This window comes from Aphelocoma coerulescens, chromosome 1, assembly GCF_041296385.1.
Source record: "Aphelocoma coerulescens isolate FSJ_1873_10779 chromosome 1, UR_Acoe_1.0, whole genome shotgun sequence".
NCBI classification, from domain to species: Eukaryota; Metazoa; Chordata; class Aves; order Passeriformes; family Corvidae; genus Aphelocoma; species Aphelocoma coerulescens.
Genome location: NC_091013.1, coordinates 85,622,550 through 85,650,544, shown reverse-complemented (window position 1 = coordinate 85,650,544; position 27,995 = coordinate 85,622,550). Strand labels below are relative to the sequence as shown.

The following is a 27,995-nucleotide window of genomic DNA, read 5'->3' as shown; positions in this document are numbered from 1 at the left end:
TGGACTCGATGATCTCAGAGGTCTTTTCCAACCTAACTGATTCTGTGATTCTGTGGAACACGGGGCGGCAGGATATCGGAGGGGTCTGGCAGAGGGGAGACGGGCAGCCTGGAGCCAGGGCTCCGCCAGAGCGGGGGCCGGGCGTGCCGGCGGGAGGGCCTTTCCACGGGCGGGACGGGGCGGGGAAAGCGGGAGAGCGGGGAGAGCGGGGCTGTCCCGGCCGCGCCGAGGCGGGCGCCGGCGGGGCACTGCGAGTCGTGAGGCTGCCGGGCCGGCAGCCATGTGGACATCGCTCGGAGCCCGCTCGGAGCCGGCCGGCCCCAGGGCAGCCAGCGGCCGCTTCTGGGCTGTCGTCCTGGGGACGGCGGCGGGGCTCTTCCTCCTCGGGTTCCTCATCGGTACAGTGCAGACTAACCCTCCTTCGCATCGGGGCTCGTCCAGCCGGGGGACGTGGCTCGGAGCCGGGCCGAGGAAGGGCCGGGGTGGGGGGAGAAGCGGGCGGGTTTCCAGCACCCGGGAATTTGTGCCAAGGGTGCCTGAGGTGAGTCCGTGCTCAGCCGGCCGATACCACCCTCCCTGCTTCCCTCCCTTCACACCGGGCGGGTACAGTCACTGACCCTCTCTGGAATATCCAGCTCCTCCGCAGAAGAAAGGTTTTTTTGTGTCTTTGCCTTGTTATTCTATTTACTTTTTGTTAAAGTTAATAGAAATAAAATAATGTTGTCGGCAAAAGAAAGGGGCGCTGGGTTTGTGAGGAGGGGACAAAAGACATACCCCTCGACCCTGCTGCCTTGAAACAGCCTCAGCCCCAGCCAGAAAACCTGGGGCTGGCGGGGCACGGACAGGAGGGGAGAAATAGTCTTTAATTCAGTGTCTCACCTACTCCTCGTCCCGAGCAGACAGGACTGAGGGTTGCTGTCGCGAGAGATTCCCCTTCTCTACCTTTCTTTTGGTTTCACGTATGAATCAGGATCAGCTTAGGGGAGGAAGGAAAACAAAAGAGGCACTTGTACTTTGCAATGCCATTTGGTATGTACTTAGGATTGGTGCCATTGGGAAGTCCCGACTGAATTCCTCTCTCATGTAGAGCCTTTCACTGTGCCCGTGACCATTGCCTCACTGGTGCCAGCTTGTTACCCTCTTCAATCCACTGGTTCTCTCATTCCCACTACCCATGTAGCTGCTGCTGCATAAGCACTGAATGTGTCCAGTCTGACTTAAAAACAGATGTCAGGAACACTTCTCTTTCTAGCCAGGTGTTCCTCTCATCACTTACTCTGGTAGTGCTTGCTCAGTAAGGGAAGGATTCCAGAATAAGAGCCAGACAGACCAGAGAGTGAGAAAGGAGTAAAAAGACATCTGTTCCTTACAAAGTGTGCCTGTGTTTCTGTGCATTTTTGTAAAGCTGCTGCCTTATTATGGAGGTAACTATATGACTGACAGCATGATGTTCTGGTGCTCAAGGAAGATAGATAAGTCTCCTTAGCATCTACAGGAAAATAACAGGTGAATAAATATATATGGAGAGAGTGTATAAATATGTAAGAATATAGTATTTTATATCACTCAACATCTACCTAGGCAAATAAGTTCTCTTACCATTTGTGGGACTAACACATTAGGTTATGGTTGCTTGTATGTGCTGAAATAAAAACAGTTGTAAATGTAAAACAGTGCAAACCTTGTGGGGAGACCAAAGAGAAGTGGTGTGTGTCATGAGAATATTGCTCTGATGTTTTTACTGTTGTATTTTTATGTGTTGTACAGGCTGGTTTGCAAAACCTACAGAAAAGAAGACATCTCTGAGTACTCATGAGGAGATGAGGACAGCATTCATGGCTGAGATGAAAGCTGAAAACATCAAACACTTTCTTTAGTAAGCAGTGTGTAGACTAATCAGTTCAGACAAAAAAAAAATAATCAAGTGGGAACCAGCCCAAGGATCACAGAATTGTAGAATGGGTTATGTCGGAAGGGACCTTACAAATCCTCTAGTCTCAACACCCATGCCATGGGCAGGCACACTTTCCACTAGAGCAGGTTGCTCAGAGCTCTGTCCAGCCTGGCCTTGAACACTTGCAGGGATGGGGTACTCACAGCTTCTCTGGGCAACCCGTTCCAGTGCCTCACCATCCTCACAGTGAAGAACTTTTTCCTGATATCTAATCTAAACCTGCCCTCTGACAGTTTAAAGCCATTATCCCTTTTCCTATCACTACATGCCCTTGAAAAATGTCCCTCTCCAGCCTTCTTGTAAGCCCCCTTTAGGTATTGGAAGGTGCTGTAAGGTCTTGGAGCCTTCTCCAGGCTGAATGGCCCCAGGTCTCTCAGCCTTCTCAGGAGAGATGCCCCAGCCCTCTGATCATTTTCATGGCCTTCTCTGGGACTTGTTCCACCAAGTCCTTGTCCTTATTAATGCTGGGCCTCAGAGCTGAGCACAGCACTGCAGGTGGGCTCTCATGAAGCAGAGTAGAGGGGCAGAATCACCTCTCTCAACTTGCTGGCCATGCTTCAAACAATTCAAAACAATGGAACATGACAATATAGATATTTTAAAGTCTATTAGAATTTAATGTAATAAATTTCTGTATTTTAGTAACTTAGAAGCTTTAACTGCAAGTACTTGATCTGTTTGTTTTAGGGATCTTATAAATGGATTATTTTTCTCTTAAGAGAATGTAGTATTTGTTAAAACTTGTACTTGATTTGTTTGTTTTAGGGATCTTGTAAATGGATTATTTTTCTCTTAAGAGAGTGTAGTATTTGTTAAAACTTGTATTTACTCCAGTCAATAATAGACCACAAGTCATGGTTTATTGATAGGAATTTAGTTTCAGTGTAAAGAAAGAGCATCAGATATTGTAGGAATAATCAACAAATTTGGATTTGCCTCATACTCCCAGTCTGATTACATAGCATGGAGTTGTGCAAAACTAAATTACTAAAAGACAATTTTCAGTTTATAAGATTGTGGCAATCCCACTGCTTTCATTCTAAGTGCATTTGCCATGAACTATTGCAAAAAAATTACCTGGAAAGTATGGTCTCTTTACTACATAGCAGTCACGTACTGGACTATAACATACACATCCAAAACCAAAGATTTAGGAGTTTTTAGAGTCTTAACCTGTGTTTTGGCTCCTGCAAAGTCAACTGTTGTTAAATAGCTCTGTGAAAAGACCTTCCTGCCCTCTAAACTCCCTGTCTGTACGTAAACAGAAAACATTGTACCTCATTAACTGTCATGTGGCCAGTCCTGCAGTGAAATAAGGCAGATGTTTAGTCACTCCTCAGAACTGCCAGTACAGGCAGTCAGATTAGAAGAGAAAATGAAGAAAAACACAATGTTCAGTTAAATGGGAATGTAATAGAGTAAAGTGTTATTGCATAAATCAGCTTTTAATGAAAATGTGATACTTAAACACTTACAGAAAACTTAAACTCATACAGAAAACAGCCATTCTCACTCACAATAAGACATAAGTGTGCTCTTGGTTCAGTATATGTCGTCCAGAAGATGATGTTGTCACTATAACAGTGACTTTTAGTACAGTATTAGATGTTGGCATGATCAGAAGAATGTGAGTTTATCCAGCAGCATTTGGCTGCCAAGGACTTTGCCTAGTTTGGAGAAGAGGAGGCTGAGGGACAACCTCATTGCTCCCTACAGCTTCCTAAGGAGGGGACATGGCAAGAGAGGTGCTCATTTTTTCTCCCTGGCATCCAGTGGTAGGATGCATAGGAATAGTTCAAAGCTGCACCAGAGAAACTTCAGACTGGACATGAGGAAGCATTTCTTTACCAAGAGGGTGTTCAGACTGGAAACAGGCATTCTAGAGAGGTGGTCAATGGTCCAAGCTTGTCGGTGTTCAAGAGACATTTGGACAATGCCCTTAAGAACATGTTTTAACTTGGTCAACCCTGAATTGGTCAGGCAGTGGGGCTAGATGGTTGTTGTGGATCCCTTACAACCTATGCTATGCTATGCTATGCTATACTATACTATACTATACTATACTATACTATACTATACTATACTATACTATACTATACTATACTATACTATACTATTATTATGTATAGTTCTTTCCAAGTGCTTTCTTTGATGGCTTTGGTCTTATTTGAACTCAAGAATTTACGTTTTTCCTAATCTCACACCCCTTCGTAATCAAAGATACAATTTCCTTCATTAACACCAGCTGGTGCCACACATGCTGCTGTGGCATGTTTATGGCATGGTCATATGATAGAATGAGGACATCATGATGACAGCCTCATTCAACTGAGGGAGTTTTCAGCTGGCTTCACCACTGGGCTGTCACAATGGTCTGGACAATTTTTTTTTTTCCAGACAATGGGCTGTTCACTATTTATGTTCTCTTTTGCTGTTTGTTATTCATGCTGGCATGACTTTTAAGTCACAAACTGTCGAGTTTTTCTGTTCCTTGTTTATACAATACTCAAAACTCACTCTCTTTTACTTGCCAACAAGACACACTAAGAGTGAACCTTTAAATAAATCACTATTTGTGCCAAAATTAATTAAAATAGTGGGATCCAAGGAGAATATCTAGTTAATTGCAAGTAAGTATCAGAGTAATTATGCACTTTTCTAAATTGAATACGCTAAGATAATTTTACTCAATTCTTTTATCATTTCATGGTGATAAAGTCTAATTGTGCATACGCCTACTGCTGCTCACAAGACAAGCAGTAAAAAAAGGACAACACCCCATAGCCGGTGTCATCACACCATTCTTGCTAAACCATGCTGCAAGGAAGATAAAAATACCTGTGCTAGATCAGGACAGCCTGAAACCCTTCACCTCAACAGAAAAACTCAGATGCAGAGAAGTCTTGGTCCTTATTTAGCCTGAGTATATCTGCTCATTTCTATGATGTTTATTTCCAGCTAGTCTAAAAGGAGTTCTGACTATGACCTTCAATGCCTGACCCTGCTCATTTCTTCCTTTTCTCTAGCAATTTTACACAGCTTCCTCACCTAGCAGGAACAAAGGAAAATATGCATCTGGCACAGCAAGTCCAAGCTGAGTGGAAGAAATTTGGTTTGGATTCGGTTCAGTTGGTTCATTATGATGTCTTGCTCTCTTACCCTAATGACACTAAGCCCAACTACATCTCAATAATTGATGAGCATGGCAATGAGGTACAAAACCCATAATTTTTCCAACCAGGGAACAAAATCACCTTCATACACCTGGGAAGGCTGTGAGGGAAAACTGTCCTCTGTTCACTTAATGGTTTTGGGCCTGATGCAAAGTTCATGGAAATCAGGGATTCCAGTTTGCTTTTATATTTTGCATCTTTGTTTCATAATATATGTGCTAGGAATACTAATATTTACCCTGGTTCATACAGCATCCTGACATGTGGATTAAAGGACAATTATGTAAGTGAATTACTCCACGTAATTCAATTGTTTGAAAATCACTCCATTATTTAGGAAGAGGAAAGAAACCATGGTCAGCACCATTCTTTGCATTGATTCATTGTACAGTATTGATGATTCTGCTAAATTCAATTTCTAGAAGATTAGAGTTTAGGCCTTGAGGTGTGCTATCACAAGGGGCACGAGTTCATTACATGCTAGCTCTAGTGCATGTAGAAGCTTCAGGGATGAGCAGAATGCAAGCAGTTTTACCACTGTGATCTAACCTGCTTTTATCTGCTGTACTGAGACCACTTCAGGGAACCCTGTGTCTATTTATGCAGGATTCTCTGTGAAGAGTGGAGATAGGATTTGTAAGTTCACACACTGAGCATGCCTACTGTAAAGGATGTTCAGTGCTTGCTAAAGTTTTGGCCACTTCTTATGTAGAATTCTAAAACTAGAGTCCTTTAGTTTGCAAAAGCTTGTGAAATGTGCTTGTGAACAGAAAGTACTTATTTTCCATATTGCCTTGTTTACCTTATTCCTTTTCTCCTTTCCCATCAGATTTTCAACACATCATTGTCTGAGCCTCCTCCTCCAGGATATGAGGCTGTTAGAGATGTGGTGCCACCCTACAGTGCCTTTTCAGCCCAAGGAATGCCCAAGGTAACATAGTAGAATGTTACATAGTAAAAGGAATAGAAGTAGTAACAGAAGTAGGAAAAGAAGCAGAGGCAGAAATAGAAATAATAGTAATAGAAAAGATTGAATACCACAGTGTACTGAAGCATAGCACAGAATATCAGAGAGCAATACAGAATAATGTGGAATTCCTTAGGCTTTAGTTCAAAACCCGAGTTACCCTCAGCAGGAAAAGTGACCTAGCTCTGATATTCTTGGGATTATTGTGATGAAGCAATGTTCAAATTGAGCAGTCATACATATCTTTGATTTTTTTTCTCTAGTTTGAGTCAGAACTGGATTTTATTTTTTCTTTTCCTTAAAAAATATGGCAATAAATCTTTAATACCAGCTGCTGTAAACTTCCCCAGGCATTTCCGTAACAATGTGCCATTGTTTCCCTTCTTGGTGGGCAAATAGACTGTTACATTTACACAGCCAAATGAACAGTCTCACTTTTCAAAATGTTGCTTGCCCAAGGCTCACATTGACAGGTATAGCTGCACAGTGTTGAGTACGATTGAAAAGCTATTGCTGGCGATGAAAGTGTTGCTGTGATCTGAATTTAATGCTAATCCTTCATGTCTTGTTATAAATATGATACCAGCTGATGGACTTTCTTTGATAAAGCTAGCCTGTGTAACAGGAGTTTTCTGATCTGTGATCATTAGTGGTTTCAATTAATATTTTGTAAGATTAGAATTTCTTGGTGTTTTTCGCAATATCTTTCCTGTCTGTACATAGAATAATTTAGGTTGGCAGAACCCTGTGAAGTCATCTGGTCCAGGCTCTGCTTTAATGTCCAATCTGGAAACATGCTAATGCTTCTGTTCACACAGCTCAGTATTACATCAGTCATGTACTTTGTGAAGTTTGTTAATAAGCTGTTCAAGTCCAGAAAACAAAAGGTATACTGTATTCATTTGCCTCAGATACTCAAAGAAAGCTGGAGAACCAGGCAGAAAACCAGCTGAAGAACCAGTACAGAATCTGTACCCTGGCACATAAGAGCTTTGAGTGTTTCAAGAATTGCAGTGGGAATTTTGGAGCATAGTGTAAGATAAAATTCATGGGTTTTGACCTTTTATCATAACATATCACCAAAGAAAGACAGAATAACATCACTGCTTTATTTGGTTTGTGGAGAGAGTAAGTGATGAGATGTGGGAAATAATGAAAACAAGTTTAAAAACCTTCAGCGTCCTTCTTTAGGAATTTGTTCTATTTTAATTAAATATGAGAACCTTGTTACCAATGAAAACAATACCTAAAGACAGATTGTCTTCTCAAAATATGATGCTGATTTTCACCTTATTACATAATAATAGTTTGACAAGACCTCCAGGTACTTAGCTAGGGCTGTTAGCAATAGCATTCTCCAGTGAGCTGTTGTCTGCATCTGTACTGCAAACAGCACAGGAGGGAGCATGTATAAAGCTGCTCAGCAGGAATACCCAATGGGGCCAAGGCTCTTCTGAGTCCTTGCAGGCCAAGAATTTTATGTTAAAAACCATTCTATTAAACAAGCTGTGAACTGCACTGCATAAAATACAACTGAAATTTACTGTGGTGTCTGTGTCCAAAATACTTACAGCTATCCAAGACTGACTCCAGCTTAAGCAGACTACAAAGAGAAGCAAATGCTATCTGAGCGCTTACTTTAAGTTTCTGATACAGAAGTCATAGGTGAACATTCTCTGTTTTGCACAAAGTCTGGCAGCTTTGGATTGCAGGATTCCCTAAAAGTCACTTGCCTACGTAATTGCTTTACAATCAAAGAATTCATACTGCAGCCAGTCCCAGAGATCATTGTTCCCAGGTTGTTATCTTACTAGAGCACATCCTCCTTTCAACATGCTCTTTGACATTATTGTATCAAATCCTGCCTCCTTCTCTCAGGGTGAGTTGGTGTATGTGAATTATGGCCGCACCGAGGACTTCTTTACATTAGAACGTGTAATGGGAATTAACTGTACAGGGAAGATTGTTATTGCCAGATATGGGAAGATCTTCAGAGGAAATAAGGTAATCCCTGTGTATAAAAATGTTACTGCCCTTCTCAGTGTTATTCCCTTCACTTCAACTGTTCTGCCCTTCAGCATTTTCAAGAGACTGAAACACTTCCCTAAGCTGTAGTGGAGATTAGAGAGTGACTGAGTTTTCATAGACCCCGTGTTCAAAGATGATTCTTTAGTAGAACCTGTCAAATGTACATTTCATAGATATGTAATACATTTCTAGGATAAATCAGTTGGAAAATGTTCCATATTTTAATATTCACTTGCATTCTATAAATTGTTCCAAAATATCACTAATAGAGTGTCATACACTCTTAATTCTGAACTAGATCATTCTTCCCTGTTGGTTCAGCTGTTCTTTACCATGTCTATATTGTGTTTCTTTATAATGGTTCTGTACACCAGACAGAGACTATAACTATATGGAGGTTATTTTAAATTCTGTATTTGGTTATTCAACGTCCCCGTCACATAAATTTATTTTTAAACTACAGTTTTAGGCAGATTTCCATGACCTAACAGGAAAGGACATAATCCTGTATATACTTCAGGCATACACTCAAGTTATTTCTCAACAGAGATGTAAGAAGACAGTCTGTTTTAAGTGTGTTTGGCTCTTGTACAACAACTAGTTTGACCCTAATTTAAACAGGACTGTGATTTGTATTTTTCAGTCACCTAAGGGGGTATCAAGCATGGAATTCACTGGAATGCCAATTCTTATTATATGCTGTTGATTAATCTTGTGTGAAGCTTTTAAATAGATTATTCACTGGTTTACAAATATATCATTTTCACCAGTGAAAAGTGGTATATAACTCATATTCTGGGTCAGATAATATTTTCACTAAATTGTTTACCACTCCTAAAGATGCTAACTGAATGGAAAAGACTTAAAAATTGACAAAGGTTTTACTCTCTGTGGATCTTTTCTTAAAATGAAACACCAATACTTTGGAGTTGCTACTATCTAGAGAGGCAGTTTTCCTGTGATTTGGAAATTATATGCCCTTGTTGACACAAAGGGATATCTTCATTCTTACAGTAGTATTTCTAATGACTGCTTATATACTGAAGAATTTGGGAGCCTGTATAAAATCTGGAGGACTGTATGGAAAGCTTTTCAACTTCCTAATGGTGTGACAAAAATAGGATGGAGGATGAAGGCAAGTACTGCATTTCCTTTAAAAAAAAAGAAAAGAAAAGGAAAAAAAAGCAATGATATTTCTGAGTTAAAATACCCAAACTTAAAACTGTTGAGGATTAGTTGTCACTCAGTCACTATCCATCACTTTCATATCTAGTAGCAAACCAGACTGAGATGTCAGAATGACATATATTGTGCAATAATAAAGTCACACATGAACACTTTTAAAACAGCATGCAGGTCAGTCCTTCTGCCATAAAAAGCTTAAAATATGGGCTCTCTAAAGGTAGTCTTGTTCACAAAGAAAGAAACAGCCAAAGGCAGTTTCAAGCTCTCCAATCTTCCTGCGCAGTCTGAACCCTGAGATACATTCAGGAATCATTTAGGTAAATAAGGTAAGTACAAGACTGCCTGAAAGATACTATTGCATTAATGTGATACAGTTTTTTCTGTTCATGGTGTGTACATTTCAATAGTCAGCTGATTGTATTATCTGGATGACTGAATGCAAACTCAGGTTATGCAGCAATACGGTGGAGGATGCTTTCCATGCCACTGATGTTATCTCCCAACTAAAAGTCAAAGTGACAGCAGACCTTTTACTTTCATATGAAACCTGATATGTACATATATATTTTTCAGGAAATTATGAGACAGTTATGGGCTCCTTACTTATCCCAAGTGCTGTAAAAGACCCTGAGAAAAAATCACTGTAATTTATACTTTCTTTTGCCCCTTGGACTCTGGGGTCAAGCTATAAAGGACTGGATAGAGACAGGAGATGTACTTTGCAGGTGAAGAATGCTGAACTGGCGGGTGCCAAGGGAATTATTCTGTACTCTGACCCTGCTGACTACTGTGCACCTGGAGTAGATCCTTATCCAAATGGCTGGAACCTTCCAGGTGGAGGAGCCCAGCGTGGAAATGTATTAAACCTGAATGGGGCAGGGGACCCTCTGACACCAGGTTATCCTGCAAAAGGTGAGTGACTCTAGAGAAGGCATTCTCTGAGGGTCTGGTATTAGGAAAGGGCAGGGGGTGGGAATGTTTTCTCCCTTGTAACAACACACTTTTTTCTTAGTCTTTGTTGCTAAAAGAGGCAGCTTCAGGTTTCACTGCAGTGGGCCACTTCTGTAAATGGTGCATGAGAGAAAGTGAGGGGATATTAGGGGGAGCCCTAGAGTGTTGATCTGTATTCACCACCTTCACCTTAGGCTTCCTCAGCTGCTTGAGCTGTGCCTAAGCTGTTTCATTTAGCAACTGAACCAGGTAATTTTGACTGAAATTCATTAAGAACTATCTATGCCAGCACTTGGGCCAGCATATATGAGAGAGGCAGTCACCTCAAGAAAAGTAGTCCCTAAGTGAGGGGTAGTGTTGCCTCTAGGCAGCAGAACTTGAGCTGGAAGGGGATACATGTTCAAAACAGCAGCATGCCAGAACAGACCAGGAAGAAAATTTCTGGTTCCTCATGCTAGGGTCAGTGGTCTCACAGATGAAGCCCTATCTCTCACATAAAGGGTCCCTGTAAATATTGTATTAAGGAGGAAACTCTTCCATAAACGCTTTTGTCCACATCATGAAGAGTAAGATTCTTATTTGTTTTAAAAAAATTATTTGTATTTGAGCTTTGTCAGAACAAAACCTAGATTTTGTTTTATACACAAAAACAACAATCCAGAATATTCAGCAGTCCAGTGTATAAGATTTTATCTGCATCTCTTTATCAACTGACAAATTTTTTTAGTTCCCAGCTGAATGTTCCAAGCATCAGACTATGGGCTCCCTCTTTGTTCTAGTTCTTTCTGTGTAGCTTAATCTGAACTTCTTTGTCATGAATAGAAGTATTTCTATGTAAAAGTGTTTCAACACAAAAAAGGAACAAATAATCTTAAAATTTCCAGCCATCTTTAAATGCATGACTGCAGACACTATGGGAGAACCTTCATTAGTGTCTCTCTGAAAACACATTGATAAAGCGCAAAGAATAAGATCACTGGGAAGATGTCAGCTCAGCTTCCGGGAAAGTGAAATGATTATTCCTGACTCCAGTGTTAGGACTGTGCTATGAATTGTGCAGCTTCCTTCTGAGACTTGTAAATATACAAATATCTGTCGTTTGCTTTCAGAATACACATACCGATTAGACAAAGCCAGCGGTGTAGGGCTCCCAAAAATTCCAGTTCATCCTATTGGCTATCACGATGCAGAGGCATTACTGCGGTAAGTGCACGGGGGGCATGAGGAATTTTTAGCAGATTGTTTTTTTGGAAGTTATGAGAGTATTTGAAAAGAGAGTAAAAAGACTTTTGTACTGTGCTTCTCCTGTAGCCGTTGAAATAATATGTTTGTTTCTCATTAGGAGGTAAGTGTGGTGCCTATTGTTACATACCAGGTATGTTCAGAGTTGAAAGGATCATTTGTAATACATCTTGGTCAGTCAAGTATATCAGAATTACTAAGTGCCTCTCAGTGTGAATAAAAGCAAACATTTTTGCTTATCATGCCATTGAGGCTGGCATGATACCTGTAATGTAAAAAAGACCACAGATGAAGTCATTCATTTGTCCTGGGAAACAGTTGCCATGAATGTTTGATGGGACAATATCTGTCCTGTTCGCCGTAAAAGGAAGGTGTATTCTTTCTCTAATCAGGTGTATTATGTTGTTTAAATATGAAATGATGCTAGTGAGGCCACTGAGGAAACTGGGAGTGTGACAGGGGATTGAATAGACAACAACATGTAAGTAAGTGTGCTTGCTAAACATGCAAGTGGCATGGAGACAGGCTACCAGCTTGCCAGTGGACAGCAGTCAAATTCATAATGGTTTTAACAAGCCAAATGAGTTCTCTAAAAAAAACCTATGATGTGATTGAGTTGACATACATATATCATTCCCCTAAAAAATGTAGTAGAAATCATCTGCATCAGATGTAGAGATGCAGAGCAGGAAATGCCAGACTTGGCAACAGTATGATGGATAAGTGTTTAGGGCAGTAAATGAACATAACCCTGGATAAGTGTTTGTATAGGAATTTTATGCCTAAATCACATGAGCTATCATTCTGCTGTGTCACATACCTCTATTTGAATACTGAGTCAAAAAACCAAAATCTGTTGGTTCTCTATGCAAATTTCCCTTATAGTGTTGAAGCTATTTATTTTCATGTGAGGCAGGATTTTACTGTCTTTGCTGTTTTTGCATACTTGATGTTCATTAACACTGTTCTACTGTTTTTTCTATTTCCTCCCAAACTTTTATGGACTAATACATCTACAAATTGTCTTTTTTTTAAAACTTTATAGTCATCACTGTTACCAGGATAACTGTGATGTCTATAAAGGTATAGGTTAAAAACCTCTTTTATCCACTGCCTATTAGTAGTGATAGAGCAGATTACTATGTATAAATAAGATGTAGCCAGACATTTCTGTTTAATAAGTGGTAAATAATACTAGAACTTGATTTTAATAATTATAAATGAAACCTAAATCCTTTAAAAATACTGGGTGTTTTCACTTTTGTCTTGAGAAGTCATAGCTTCTTGTTATTCCTGCTATCACATTTTGATAAAAAAATTTAGTAAGGGCCTGAAGACTTGTTGAAGTGTTCTGTGGAATAAAGCTTGACTGAGTATTCATTTACAGTAGAAGACATGCTTTCATTTACAATAAATATATTTTGCTTCCTGAGAGCCAGAATATCCAGCATACCTTCTTTGTATCTCAGAAGTTCATGTCAGAAATATAAATCCTTCAGGGGAATAAGTCTGGGTGATTGCAATCCACTGAATTACTGCATTTCCAGTTGTCTTAACAGGAAAAACATCACTTTTGACAATGGAACAAGAAAGGGTGACTTGGACTGATCATGTTTCTCCACTTTAGCCATCTTTAGCACACATCAACTGTCTATGCTATGAGATTAAACAGTGTGCAGGGACAGGCACCAGAAAACAATTGCCTGTGCTGTTAAAGAGTTGGAATGGGCCAAGTTGCTTTCTGCTAATTCAAATGCAAATGCAGTCCAAGGCAGTAGAATGTTCCAGGGACCATTTACAAGAGGCAGTTTATATGCAAAACCTTTCAAGGAGGCCAATACTGTTTCCCAGGGTAGCTGTAGGCCATGCCAAGCTAATCTCTATGCCCAGGATTATTGCTCTGTGTTAGTTTACTAGTATTAGTGTACCTAAAACTCCAGATTATTCTCCTGCCAAAGCTTGTAATATAAATTGTCTAAAACGAAGACCAGCACTGGTTTGTGTGTGCATGGGACCTAGCAAAGTGTGGCTTCTGGTTCCTCATTTGAGTTTGGTGCTGTTCTAAGGTGTCTGTAGCTAATAATGATTTCATTTTTTTTCCATAACAGTAATATGGGAGGAGAGGCACCACCTCATAGTAGCTGGAAAGGAAGTTTGAATGTATCTTACAACGTTGGTCCTGGTTTTGCAGGAAATTATTCTACAAGGTCAGTTTTGTTTCCTAAGTAGAGTGTGCTTGGGATCAGAGAAAAAAAAGGTAGAGCAATAGAATTTGACCAAAGATAGAGTAGCTGGCTTTATTTACATAACTCCTTTAATTTTGGCTATTTCCTTGGCTGAAATACACTCAGTGCAAAGAATTAGTACACTATGTCTTGGTTGTATGGATATGACCTACTTGCTTTAGTTTCCAGCTAGTCCTGAACCAGTTTCATTTGACAAGCATCTAGCCTTTGAAAAACTATTTGTTGAGAGTGAATTAGTGATTTTTTTTTTAAATTTTTGTTGTCTTTTTAAAATTCATGTGAGTCTAGCTTCTTGTCTTAGCTATAGAGTTATATAAAGCAATATTAAACTGCTTTATATAAGCAGTTTTTCCAGTCAGGTTTTCCAGAAAAAGAGCTTAAACTACAATGTCAATTTATTGCTTCAGATTGTTTTTAAACTGAATTAGTAATTAGAGTTTAGGACTAAGGTCTATGTGTTTCAATGTTGTCTGAGTGCAGTGTACTGACTTCATATGAACTGTTTAACTTCATATTCAATTGTTCATACTTTTTGAACTTTATATGAACCCTTGGGGCTGAGTTGTTACACCTTCAGCTGTGGCACAGATAAACAACTCTTGATGTTGTAGAAAAAATCTCTTGATGCACCTCAGGTTGTCTGATTTTCTGCTGCCTGAGATGCTGCAGTAGTATTGATTGTGCTGGAGTGTTCTTGTTTTGGCTGGGGTAGAGTTAATTTTCTTCACTGGTGCTGGTATGAGCCTGTTTTTCATTGGTCATGAACACAGGGTTGATAATACAGAAATGTTTTTGTTATTGCTGAGCAGGGCTTACACAGAGCCAAGGCCTTTTCTGCTTTTTGTGCTGCCACACTGGCAAGGATGTTGGGGGTGGTAGGGAGGAGACACAGCCAGGAGAAGCTACCCCAACTGCCCAAAGGGATGTTCCAGACCATATGACATCATGCTCAGTACATAAAGTGGGGGAAAGAAGGAGGAAAGGGAGACGTCTGGAGTGATGGTGTTTGTCTTCCCAAGTTGCCATTACACATGATGGGGTTCTGCTCTTTTAGAGATGGCTGAACACCTGCCTGCTCATGGGAAACAGTGAATTAGTTCCCTGTTTTGGTCTGCTTGTGTGCATGGCTTTTGCTTTAGGTATAAAATTGTCTTTATCTCAACCCATGAGTTTTCTACCTTTTACCCTTCTGATTCCCTCGCTGCTGGTGGGGGAGTGAGTGAGTGGCTGTGTGGAGTCTTGGTTGCTGGCTGGGGTGAAACCGGGACATGGAGTCAGTTCTGATTTGCACCAAACTGGAGAAAATTAGAACTATTTACCTTTTTAACATTAGATGCTTTCCATTTTTCTTGCACTGTTTAAAAAGTAGCTGCTAGCAAAAGATCTTTGGAGTTCTGATCCCGTTATCTATATAAATATTGTTGACATCAGAAATATTACATAGCTGTCATGGGCTAAATGATATTCTCATTTGCACAAGTATGAATCCAGAAAAAACTACACTAATATTTTCAGATTTACTTTGGTTTAATAGGAGATAAATTTGGTCAAGATGCTTTCCTTATCATTTATTTTGTACACTTTTGAAAGGCGTCAAGATGTTTGATTATCTAATCTGGTGGATTTTCTCTTTGTATTTTCTTCCCAATACACTAGAAAGGTGAAAATGCACATTCATAACAACAATGAAGTAAGAAGGATTTACAATGTGATTGGTACCATCAGAGGCACGGTGGAACCAGGTAAAAAACCATTTGCCTTCAGCATAATATGAGTGAGCAGTGACCTTCATGGTTAGAAGGGGGACATGAGGAATATAGTTTTCTCTGAAATACTGCACTGCATGATCTTTGGTGTTCAAATATTTATTGCACTGGCTTTCATATGGTCCAGGGTATGTTAGCACTTTCACTGTAAATGCTAATTTTCAAAGGGGAGTCATAACCAAGATGGAAATACTTGTCTTCAGGCAAGTAACTTTTCAATTGAAAGAATATTCTTAAGTGGATATTCTTCCCTAATAAACATGGGAATGGATTTTGCATTCCATTGGAAGACACTATATCCACCATGATTGACTTTTTGGCTGTCTTACAGTCTCTTGTAACCAGTGTGATTTTATACTCCAAAAAACCAGATATATAGACACCCCTATGAATGATGATAACAACTTTTACCTTCTAACTGCAGCACTTTCCTTTTGCCTAAAACACAACTATTAACCGTATTATAGTAGAACAGAGACCTAGTCTGAATTTTATCTCAATAATCGTATCTCTGCCATGATTTGGACAACCCTTTTTGTGATTGATTATATAGATCCAGAGAGAAATACTGCATTCAGCACACCCTAATGTTGTGAATTTGTGTTCTATACAGATATAATTAGTTTGTCAGCTTCTCCGTGAAACACACTATTGTGAAGTATGGAAAGATGCTTGTATCTTTAGAGGAAACCTGTAGTATGTTTAATAATAGAAGTAGCAATACACAGTTTGAGGTTTTAAGTCCTGTGGGATCCAGTTATTGGGTTTGACAAATTCTTCAGCACTGACCAAAAATACAGAGAAATGTCTTCAGAAATTTAAAACGTTTTTTACCTTTCTATCCTGTATTTTAAAAACTTTTAATCTCTGTTGCCTGATACATATGTGGAAAATTAGAAATTACTTCAAGTTAACATCTCTATGTCAGGAAAAAGTTTTCCTAAGTAAACCTCCAAAATTAATTTCTCTAGACAGATATGTCATCCTGGGAGGCCACCGTGACTCATGGGTATTTGGTGGCATTGATCCTCAGAGTGGGGCAGCTGTGGTTCATGAGATTGTGAGGAGCTTTGGAAAACTGAAAGAGAAAGGTAATGTAATGAAAGAATAAAGCACATCAAAGCAGCTGCTCTCATCTTTGCCCATTGATTTCTGTGAGATTTAAATAAATGCTTGAAATTAAAAATGTGTTATCTCACTGATGTCTTGAATAAACTCTCTGCTGTGCACCTTGGTACATGTGAAGTACTTCTGCTCAAGAGATAGTACACCTAGAGGGAAACAAAACACAAAATGGGGGATGCTGAAATAAACACGACATTAAGGTACAATTGACTCCTGTGCATTTGAGGCTGGTCAGACTGGATATGTCAGTGGTGTTATAAAAGTGACACGGTGGTAGACTGATAAAGGCTTCATCAGGGCAACACTGAGAGCCTTCTCAGCACTTGACTGTGGCTGGGAGGCATACTCAAGAATAAGTGAAGGATGTCAGTGTAATGCAGAAAATGAGCTGTGCAAACGTAGTAGGAGGTAGTGGTTAAAAATACCTCATGCCTAGTTGCATTAGAATAGGAACAAATGTCAACTGCACCAAGTTTCTGTTCCTGTCAGAGCAAATGCTGTCTCCCTATCTGACATTCCATGGAGAGAAGCTCTGACATAAATACTATGCTAGAGAAGTGTTCTTTGCCTGCCTATTACACATAAAACCTATTGACATTTAGTGTTATTTCCATTTCCTCCTGGTAACTGAATATCAGGGGAAGCTGTCTCTGGAATGCAAATGGGAAAAAAATTAAAAGTTAAAAAAGAAAAGGAGTAAAAGATGGAAAAGTTCCTGTAGCTTCAAAGAAAACTTTGGGCTGAGACACAGAAGAAGGACAACAGAGCCTGTTCCATTTGGCCTGGGTTTAAATTGAATGGAGGACTTCAAGTGAAAGATTTTTCTTTTGAAGGTGATCTGTCAAAGTTACAGGGAATCGCTTAGGTTTCGAAATCTGTCATTTGAAAGACAGGTCAAAGAATTTCTGTAATATATATGAAAATATGCTGTTTTTCAGTCAGAGTAGACACTGGTATACAACATATACTAAGCAGAACCGACCAGTAGGATTAGAAAAGCCTTCTTTCAAGAATTTGTGCACAGCACATTATTTTTCCTTGATCAGTTTTAGATTCTAGAAAATTTTCTTGCATTTAAAGGTCAGAGATGCAAAGGAATACATTATTTGGCACAATATTGAAGTAGAGGTGAGATTGCCACAACAACAAATCATATCTTAAATTAGGTTACTGAAGTTGATGCTAAAGTTCCTTATAAATATCTCATTCCCCACAGATCATGGTAAAAGATGAGCCCCCCAAAAATGCCATATGTTTTCACATTAGTCATGTAACAAGCATCCTTTATTTTTGTAATATAATTTTCATGGTCTCTCACTGCAGGATGGAGACCAAGGAGAACAGTGATATTTGCAAGCTGGGATGCAGAGGAATTTGGCTTGTTAGGATCAACAGAGTGGGCTGAGGTAAACCAATAGTGTTCAAAAAGAAATTTCCATGGTAGCTGCTCTTTGAGAAATCTGCACTAGAAAGCAGCACTTCTTCCCTCCCTCCCCCTCTTTTCCTCACACACCACATTCTCTCTCTCCCTTGAGTTTCCTTTTGAACTACCAAGAATCTCTAGCTCCTTGCAGTATATTTTTCTCTGAAACATCTGTTTCTTTTGTGAATGGGAAAGTAGTTCTGAGGGAAAAAATGTTTATCAGCATTTTCTTCCTTTTTCTCACAGGAAAATGCCAAAGTGTTGCAAGCACGGGGAGTGGCTTATATCAATGCAGATTCTTCCATCGAAGGTACATGGATTTGACTTGTGTTTTACAGGAATAGTGATGGTATGACTGGGAGGGATTTTGGCTGGGAGATTTATGAGACCTTAAGTGTGATAATTTTTGTTGCATTAATTCAGAAATGGATATGGGAAGAAACTGTGACCTGGAATCATAAAGTATCCTTCAGATATTCCTGTTGTGTCAGGGAAAAAGTCCTTTACAGTAGCTACACTATTTGGGAGGTCATAGGAGAGGCAGGAAGTGTTATGCCATGAGTTCTGTGGCTTTAGAGTCAGCTTCTTCTCTTATAACATGCATAATAATCATGGGGCATAAGAAAAGCTCTTAAGACGTGCTTCAAAAGCTGGGCTGTAATTTATCCCAGCCAACAGAAATGCACTGAGAAGATCACAGGAAGGCTCTTGTCAGCTTGCTTCTCATAAAGAGTGTAGCTCCTTAATCCCTTTCTTGTTACTAAACAATGGCATAAAATTTCAGCTGAAGGAACTTCCTTCTTCAAATAAATAGCTTTTCATGTTTTTTCAGGAAACTACACACTGAGAGTGGATTGCACACCACTGATGTACAGTCTGGTGTACAGTCTGACTAAAAAGGTAATATCACTTGAAATTTTTAGCCAGTATGTTCAGTGCTCACTTACTTGATGGGGCTCTGTCTGTAAAATATGGTGTGAGATCTTTATTTTCTGACTGCAGTACCCCTTTTAGGTCAATAGCTAAGGAACTGGAGTTTTTTCCCAGGAGGGATAAGGGGATTCCAAGCTTATACCTTTAAATTATTAGCTATTCAGGATTAGGGGATTTTTCCACTCCTCCTGTGAAAGCATTGCTTCTAAGAACAAAAGAATAAGGGAATGCTGTGAACTAGAGGACAGAAACAAGCACAAACCTGGCTGCCCAGGTCAACTACTAGCATGCCCATGGTGGTGGGAGACTCTGACTCCCTTTAGGCAGGGGAAGAAAGTAGGGTGGCTACCATGTTGCTTTTGTGTGATGTGACAGGTTTGGTCAATATGCTCAGCTTCAGTGTACCCTGTTAGTTATTCATTGTCTCTGACCATGATGCTCTCACACATTTGTGTGGCACACAAAATTAAGAGGTAGGGACCTTTCTCAGGAAATAGCCACAACATCCTAGATGTAAGATGTTCCTTGCTTTGGGAGTGGGTCTTAGAGGCTGGCATTTTATTTCTGATTTTTTTTTTTCTTTTCAACTGTATTAAACAATGAAGATTTAATTGGTTTTTGTGTATGTTTTAGATGCCAATGTAATGTATATTCAACTACTGTGTATATTCTGTGATCTGCTTTATGTACTCAGTCATCTGTCTTTTCTAGGGTTGATAATTTATTATTTCTTGGAGGCTGGCATTAAACTGGTGCAAAAGTAAAGGAAAAGTAGTAAATCAGTATAGCAATTTTCTGGCAATTAAAAGACAGCAAATAAAATGTAACTCTGCTAAAAGTAGGTACCCAGATAAAGATATTTCTTTCCTGAACTCCAGGAGAGTTGATCACCTGCAGTTCCCATGGTAACCTGTGCTAAGTGAAGGTGTTCAGAACTGTCAGGAAATCAGGTCAGCAGAGTCTCAGTTTGGACACCAAATGTTGACCTAAATACCAGTAAAAATGCTTGTGTAACCCTTCTTCGAGCGGGGAAGCAAAGGCTGATGAATGCATGTAACCACAGCTTGTTGGTGGCTGATGTCTGAAGAGAATGCTGATCAGGAAGCAGGTCCCATGTGGTCCCATCCAAAGTTAATCTGTGGTTAAAAGTCTTCATGGTGATAATTCTGTTCTATGAACAAGTTCCTTCATGGACAAAAACCCAAATAAATTAGTTTTAATTTGATTCCTATTGTGGAGTAATTCTTAGATAGAAGATAGGTATATCAATAATAGAATGTATATTAATAATCTTTAAAAGATTCAAAATAATAAAACCTCAGCAGTCCATCAATATAAAGATGAAAAAAACATCCACAGTGTTTAAGCTGCTCAGTTACCTGCAAATTAGCCAGTGATAGGAATGAACTTTAGAATGATCATGATTTTTATGCCCCTCTAGCAGCTATGATGACATAAACACCAGGTACTGTGCACTTAGCCCTTCTAAGGTTGCTTCTGCATCCATAAACATATTTTTTGTGAATTGAAATAAGGTAGAAACAGTTCTGGATTTAAGTAAGACAAAACTGAAATTTCCTGCCAAAGGAAAGCAGAATGTTTTGGTTTTGTTATGAGGTTTCTCTGCTGAATATTTAAATTAAATGGCTGAAAATCTCATAAAGAAATATCAGAATGTAAATATTGACTTGAAATGTTTTGCTTTCCTTGTGTTTTCTTCCATCTAAAGTTACCTACTTTCTAGCAAATAAACTATTCTTCTGGAAAATGTTATGCATTTGAAGTGTTAAAATGGAAATGCAGAAAGGTTGAGGGACTTGAGATGATTTACTCATTGCCCTAAGCCATAGGCTTGGTGTGATAACAGGTTGCTTGGTAACATTTAAAATTGTACTTTTTGTCTTTTTCTAGATACCAAGTCCTGATGAAGGGTTTGAAGGAAAATCTCTTTATGAGAGCTGGTATAAAAAAAATCCATCAAGTGAATATAAAGAGGTCCCCAGGTCAGTGAAAAAAGAAAACAAATTATATACCAAACATTATTATAACTTGTGAATTGTGGGTTTTAAAGAAATACTCCTATGAAATGCTGAGTGCTGAAAAGAAATGGTGTGATTCTCAGCTGGTATAAATTTCAGAGTTGCAATGATTGCAGCTGATACCCTATTGTACAACAGTTTTGTGAACATGCCTTTGTAGATGAACAGGAGGCTTTATATATGAAAGTTTATAGAGGTTTAGACAAATAATGGTAGTATGCACAAGCCAGTGGCAGGTGCACAAGATGTTAACTCAACAGCTTTCCTTTGCACTTTTTTCCAGTCTCCTGGAAGGCCTCTGAGTTCAGGTGGCTGGGGAGCACACCAGGCAGGATTTTGCAAAATTGTCCTTCAAATTTACCAGGGGTTTTCTACAGAATCTCAAAAACTGATATTATTCCATGAAGCCACGCTAGTACTGCTGTGATTTCTCTGAGTTGTGAGCTTGGGATAGTGGAAGTTCAGCAGAAGGAAGGTCATTGGTTCTTGTCAGTGATAAAAGACAGTGAGGTGAATTCTCCTCCTGAGAACTGGGTATCTCTGGCCTTGAGAAAGGAGACTGCCCCTCTGAGAATGCAACTGATGAGGTGCAGGTAATGTAGGAGTCAGAGGCAGTTCATGGTGTATTGATTAAAAAGAGCACACTAGGAAAAGACTGTGTAGTGTGTAGTGACTGACTGCTGAATAAATAACTGCCATGGTATGCTTGAAAGCAAACTAAAATTATACTTTAAGTATTGTCACTCAAGACATTTTCCTCTTTCTTTAAAGAATAAATAAACTGGGTTCTGGCAATGACTTTGAAGCCTTTTTTCAACGTCTTGGCATCGCTTCAGGCAGAGCACGTTACAGTAAAAATTGGGTAAGTCTGTGTCTTTGTAGTTTGGTTTCCCTTGTAACTGCCTGAATAACCACCTGTAAAGGAGCCTTTTAGACTTCCAGCTTTTTAGGATAGTTTAGTTCAGTGTGTCAGAGTGGTATCTAATTACTACAATTGCATGTGCTACCTCAACACAAATATGCAATAAATAAGAATGATTAACTTGGTGTCAATCAGATAAAAGGACTTTTGCTCAGGATTAATGAACACACTCAAAATTATCTGTGGTTGATGAAGGCTTCTGAGTAGCTTATGGTGACTTCTGAATGATTTGTAACACTTTACGAAGCTTTGAGTTCAAAATGGTTTGTGTTTTATTGAAAATATGGGTTGGGCTCTGGAGCTTATTGTGAGAAGAGATTAACTGAGAAATGTTCAAGGAGCAAACTATTCAATGTGGTCATTTCCTCTGAAAAGGAAGAAATATCCAAAGACACAAACAAATGATTGTTGAATTCAGCAAGAGAGGAAGTCCAATCTCACCTGGATTTAGCCAACTGAGAGTTACGTGTCTGTGCTTAGCTACCTTCTTTGGGCTGTGTATGTGGTCAGTGGAGAGAGATTTCTCCAAATGACCATTCATCTCATCATAGGTTAATGTCTAAGAGAACCACCACTGACCAGTTTTTCTCCTTCGACTGTCTATAGTGACTACATAGGATTAGTATGACCCGAACACGTAAACTTTACTATGCCTTGAATCCCACAGCAAAGGTTTTCAAGCCACACTGAAATATTCATAGCTGAAGAATGGTTTTGTTTTGACTTGGTTTCTTCTGTTCCAGAACGTTGAAAAATACAGCAGCTATCCAGTTTACCACAGTGTCTATGAAACCTATGAAATTGTGGAACAGTTTTATGATCCCACTTTCAAGAATCATCTGACAGTAGCTCAGGTACGGGGAGGGCTGGTGTTCGAATTGGCCGACTCTGTTGTGCTTCCTTTTGACTGTAGAGATTATGCCTCAGCTGTGAGCAGCTATGCTCACATCATCTATAATTTGTCAAGGAATCACGAAGAGGAGCTGGCAACATACAATGTATCCTTTGGTACGTACAGTCTTTCATCACATTCCTCCTCTGTTAATGCTAACAGTGCCTTATACTAATGCATGTCTTAGTCACAACCTGGTATTTACCTGGTGCTGTATGAACAGTAAATAAAACAAGAGCTACACCCTCCATTAATTTGAGATGGGAATTATTTGGTCACTAGAATGCCTGTGTAGGGACTATGCCACCACTAAATAGATCTAACACTGATAGTTGCATGTGCTTTGACCTGCGTGTGATTTGCCAGTGTTGACAACAATATATCATTGCCATGTCACACAGCTTTTCAGCTTATAGTGTTGGATAATTCTGTGCCTGAGAAGCCTTTTTGTAATTAGCAACATTATAGAGTATTCAGTTTAGGATTTGGCTGCTAATGACCAATATCAGGTACACGCACGCATGTTCTCAGTCTTTCTCAAAACTGTGTGGAGGGACATAGCAGTAACACACAGGTTGTTGGGATTTATAAAATCTCAGACCTACACAGTCTGGTTCTCATTCCATGATCCAGTTTTTGATATTTCTGCATATTCTTCAAGTAGCAAATAGTAAACAATATTCACAAAAATACTTATTTCTATTGTTTCTGAGAGGTTTTCACACAGAATTACATATTTTTAATGTAGGAATATGGGGTCACTTTCTTTTCCTTCAGTGAGACTCCTTAAGTGAGACTTTTAACAGTTCGTGATCATGATCACAGTGGAAGATAAAGCTTTAATTGAAGAATTTGATTTGTTAAATGAGATCTTCAGAATCTGAAGTTAAATGCTTTCTTCCTGCTCCCTCCAGATGCTCTGTTTTCAGCTGTGAAGAATTTTACAGAACTTGCTGCTAGCTTTCATGAGAGACTGCAACAAATAGATATCAACAAGTAAGTTTAACTCATTTTTTCCTTCAGTCAAATACTCCATGTAGTTCTCTGTGCTCAAGAGGGCTTAGTCTTGACTTGGTGCCACTTAATTGAAAAAAAGAAAAAAAATGAAGCTGCAGTTGTGGCAAGCATTTTGATGAGCTTTCAAGAAATTCTATGCACCATCTATGCCAAAAGGCCTAGTTTGCACTTGACTTAATTCTTAATTTATTCTTTGTAGGCCGTGCCCAGAACGACAAGCTAAACTTCCTTTTCTATATACATATATGTGTGTTCCATTTCTTGGGAAGAATCTAATTTAGGCATATGCTTACCCTTAGGGAACACTGAGAATAAAAGCCATCTTTTTAATGGCAGCAACTTTCAGATAAAGGAGTTAACAGTAACCTCTTATGCAAAAGACAACATTTATGACGTATGACATGTATGTGACATTTTCAAAATGGCTTTATTGATGGATGGCCTAAATCTGTGCTTTAATTCCACCAACCAGTTTCAGTTTTTGCTTGCACCACTGTAAACTTGAAGCAAAAGTGATAGTAGAATTAATCCAGGTTTACTGTGATATAAATTTTAACATTTTTTATTGTTGAATGCCTTTGGAGGTCTACAAGTTACTTTGGATGTAAACCACCAAGCCCACATATACTCTGTATAACCTTCTTCACAGTTCTTTTATTTGTTAAGCATCGACAGTATGCTCAGGGCTATTCAAAGCACACAGACACAGATGGTCTATGCTCTAGGGAATTTAAAATCTACCATCAGAAAAACTCAATTCTCAGATGGCTCAAAAGATGATTGTACCATCACAGGGTTCCTTTTTCTGAGATGTTGTGATTTTACATAAAAAGAAATGCAACTTTTTTGAAGTAATTTGTGGCTGGCTGGCTTTGTGGAAAAGAGGTTCCTTAGAAAACTGTTGTACAAAAGAAGAGAATGCTCTGCCTAAGCATCCTCATGAAAAGGAAATAAAGGAATAAGATGCAACATGAGAGAAAATACTTGAAATGCTGTCTTCTTCAACACTATCACTTGGCCTTTAAAAACAGCTTTAAGAGACTTTCCAGTTACAGTCACAGGATAGATCAGCATAATTCTGTTGTGCAGGTTAGCTGACACAGGCTATCTTTTGTGGGCTACACTTAAAGTTCAACATCACAGATCTACTGTCCTTCATAAATACCAATGTGTATGCTGGGATAAGAGTAGGTCAAACACACTGCAGTTAATGTATTCAACATACTGCTTTTTGGTTTTTTTTAGCCTGCTTGCTGTCAGATCACTAAATGATCAGCTCATGTTTCTAGAAAGGGCTTTCATCGACCCTCTCGGATTACCTGGCAGGCCATTCTACAGGTGAGAAAGGCTTACTTTTCACTTTCCTCATGGAGTACGCTATGAGAATTCCTTTAAGATTTACAGGTCTCTAAACGGAGTTACAATGATTTTATTCACCACACTAAAAGTAGATGAGACAGGAGGAATAAGACTGAAAAGGGGAAACGACATTGGGGAAAACTTCAGTGTGACACACTATAGGGAATGAGGCAGTCTTGTTGGAAGCCCATTCAGATAATTCCTCTTGGTTTCATGTGACTTCTAAACAGATGGAAAAGTTTCGCCCTGGAGTCATTTTAAGTAATTTTTGTTGTAGGGACTTCAGGAAGTTGTTCTTATTATTTGAAAGTGAAATAGAGTATAATTGAAGTACCTACAATTTAAATAATTTTAAGAGCACAGTCATGGTAGCAAATATAGTGTGGAGAGCAGTACTGAAACAGCTGGGAAGGAATTCAGCGGTCCTCTCCTCCAGTTCAAGAAGTAAATCTTATTTAAGAGGCAGTGAATTAAGTCTAGCTTTTTGGTCCTTCTACCAGTCTGCATAATTAAGAACAGTAATCTCTCCACTAAAAACTAACTGCAGAAGGAGAAATTAAGATCTACAATCTTTGTACCTCTCATAGCTCATGGTTAAAAATCTACTGAGAACAGAGTCTCTTGTTAAAAGTCTTTCCTACCTCAAAGCCTGCCTGTATATGATGGAGATTGTGTATAGCTCTGAGAAAAAAAGTTGGCTTTTTAAAATTTTTTTTTAATTTCATCTAAGTTGAGGGAAAGGAAAATACTTTAGTTAACTTTATCTCAAGTAGCTATAAGGCTGTGGAATTCATATGGCTTAATGTAGTTTATGTTATTTTCTTGCTTCATGGACTTTAGCTACTATTGCTGCAATAATCTTATTTATTTACATCTTCAGTGTCAAGAGTTTACAGCTGGTATAGAAACAGACTGGTTTTATCCATAAAATAGTATGTTTTATTTTCCTAATGCATAATACTGTTATTTTTTTCCCTCAACTTCCCTACAGACATGTTATCTTTGCTCCAAGCAGCCACAACAAATATGCAGGAGAATCCTTCCCAGGAATCTATGATGCCATGTTTGATATTGAAAGCAAAGCTGATCAACATGAAGCCTGGGAAGAAGTGAAGAGGCAGATTTCCATTGCAGCCTTCACTGTGCAGGCAGCAGCAGAAACACTGAAAGAAGTAGCATAAATATGAACAATATAGTTGTCAATGAACACTAAATGTGACAGTTTGCAGAAGCCTTAAAAGTGGAGCATTTGAAAACACCAGGAGGATTATGACAAAGAATAAAAAATCAAAAAAGTGTTGGTCTTTGCAAATAATATACCCAAGTGGAATGCATTTAGTAACGTTAACAAGGTAGTGTACTCCATTCTGAGAGCTCAGGATTTAGATGTCTTCTGAAGCAAGAGTGAAAATGTTTCAGGTTTTCTCTCAGCTTTGTATTTTAATAGTTGCTAACCACTGGATTTATTTTCAGAATTTTGAATTTTTCTAGCTTGATTATTACAGTGAGCTTCATAGTCCTTCAGGAAAAAAGAACTCATTTCATGTTTCTATCAGTTACTAATTTTGTTGTTGCCTTTTTGTTATTTACCCTGGGATTGCATAATTATACTTCAAGACAGACCTTTCAGCCCTCCTTTTACACAAAGATTCATGGATGGAGATGGGAAAACTGTCACATACCATGTGCAGGATGTATAATAATCATAACAAGTTTTGGGCAGCCAGCCCAGAATACTCATCCATGACATTCTTTTCCTCACATGCTGAACCTTGCAGCTGTTTGCAAATAAATTTAAGCAAGAAGCTTTTAGTCACTGGAATTAAAACAAGGCAGTACATCTTGTCAGACTTATAGTCATCTCACAAAATGTCTTTCGAGATGAAGACCCTATTGTTACTCTTTTTACCCAAAATCTACCCTTGCTATGCCTTGCCCATATAAAGGTGTTTTTAATATGAAGACAGAAGCAAAGAAAATTCATCATGTCCTTAGTTTGAAAGGATACCAAATTATTACCATTTTTGTAGAGTCTGCATGTCTGGTTATCATGTGCTGCTTACTCTTATGATGGACCGTGAGACATCCAAGATCAGACAGAGAAGACTCAGAAAATCAGATCCCTTCATCTGACATTTTGCCACTGGAGGATTACTAACCTCTTGCAGAGCTAATATTTTGTGTGATTTGATGTGCCCTGTTAGCTGAGGACTCTACCATGTTTTAAAAAAAACATGATCTGATGGTTTTCAGTATCATGGTAGATTATTTTCTTTTCATGAGGCTTCATTTATTCATAAATATTTCTATACTTCACATTAAAACCTTTTAGACAAGTTATTATAATTAAGTCATTATCTTGCTTAACTGTTGGTCTTTCTGATAAAATAATCTAGTTTACCAGATAATGGGAAATGCTCTTATAGTTATTGCCCAGTTATTTTCACATTTTTTATTAAACTGATAGGAGTAAAACCATAGAGATATCTTCCCCCAACTCTAGTGCTGATGGGAGACATTGCTGACTCTGTTTTGTCACTGCTGGCTGCTCCACTGCCCCACTTTTACCACTGGAGAATTCATTATGAATGTCTAAAATCCACTTCTGAAAAAAATTAGCCAGGTTAGTTTAGTTATCTTAACCTAAAGGATTTTGTTTGCAGCAGTCAGGAGATTGATAAGCAGAGGGAGGCAACAATAAACAGCTCCTGTTGACCAGCTGGACACAATCACAGTATTTTTCTATTTCTAAGGAGGCTGAACTGAAGTGCCA

At 38.9% G+C, this 27,995-nt stretch overlaps 1 protein-coding gene across 2 annotated transcripts; it reads left to right on the top strand.

The window, feature by feature from the left end:
- Positions 1–231: 231 nt before the first annotated feature.
- LOC138119262 (glutamate carboxypeptidase 2-like) lies at positions 232–27,546 on the top strand. Of its 2 annotated transcripts, none has more exons than XM_069030917.1 (19): positions 232–398; positions 1,768–1,876; positions 4,981–5,167; positions 5,957–6,058; positions 7,973–8,098; positions 10,033–10,219; positions 11,368–11,461; positions 13,609–13,707; positions 15,403–15,488; positions 16,484–16,603; positions 17,961–18,043; positions 18,307–18,370; positions 18,893–18,960; positions 20,905–20,996; positions 21,804–21,894; positions 22,698–22,962; positions 23,761–23,842; positions 25,109–25,201; positions 26,214–27,546. In XM_069030917.1, the coding sequence occupies exons 1-19, from the start codon at positions 281–283 to the stop codon at positions 26,401–26,403; spliced, it is 2,256 nt and encodes a 751-aa protein (XP_068887018.1). In that variant the 5' UTR covers positions 232–280; the 3' UTR covers positions 26,404–27,546. The 2 variants fall into 2 exon arrangements, with proteins under 2 accessions (XP_068887018.1, XP_068887025.1); XM_069030924.1 differs by lacking the exon at positions 232–398 and adding an exon at positions 520–541.
- The last annotated feature ends 449 nt before the right edge of the window (positions 27,547–27,995 follow it).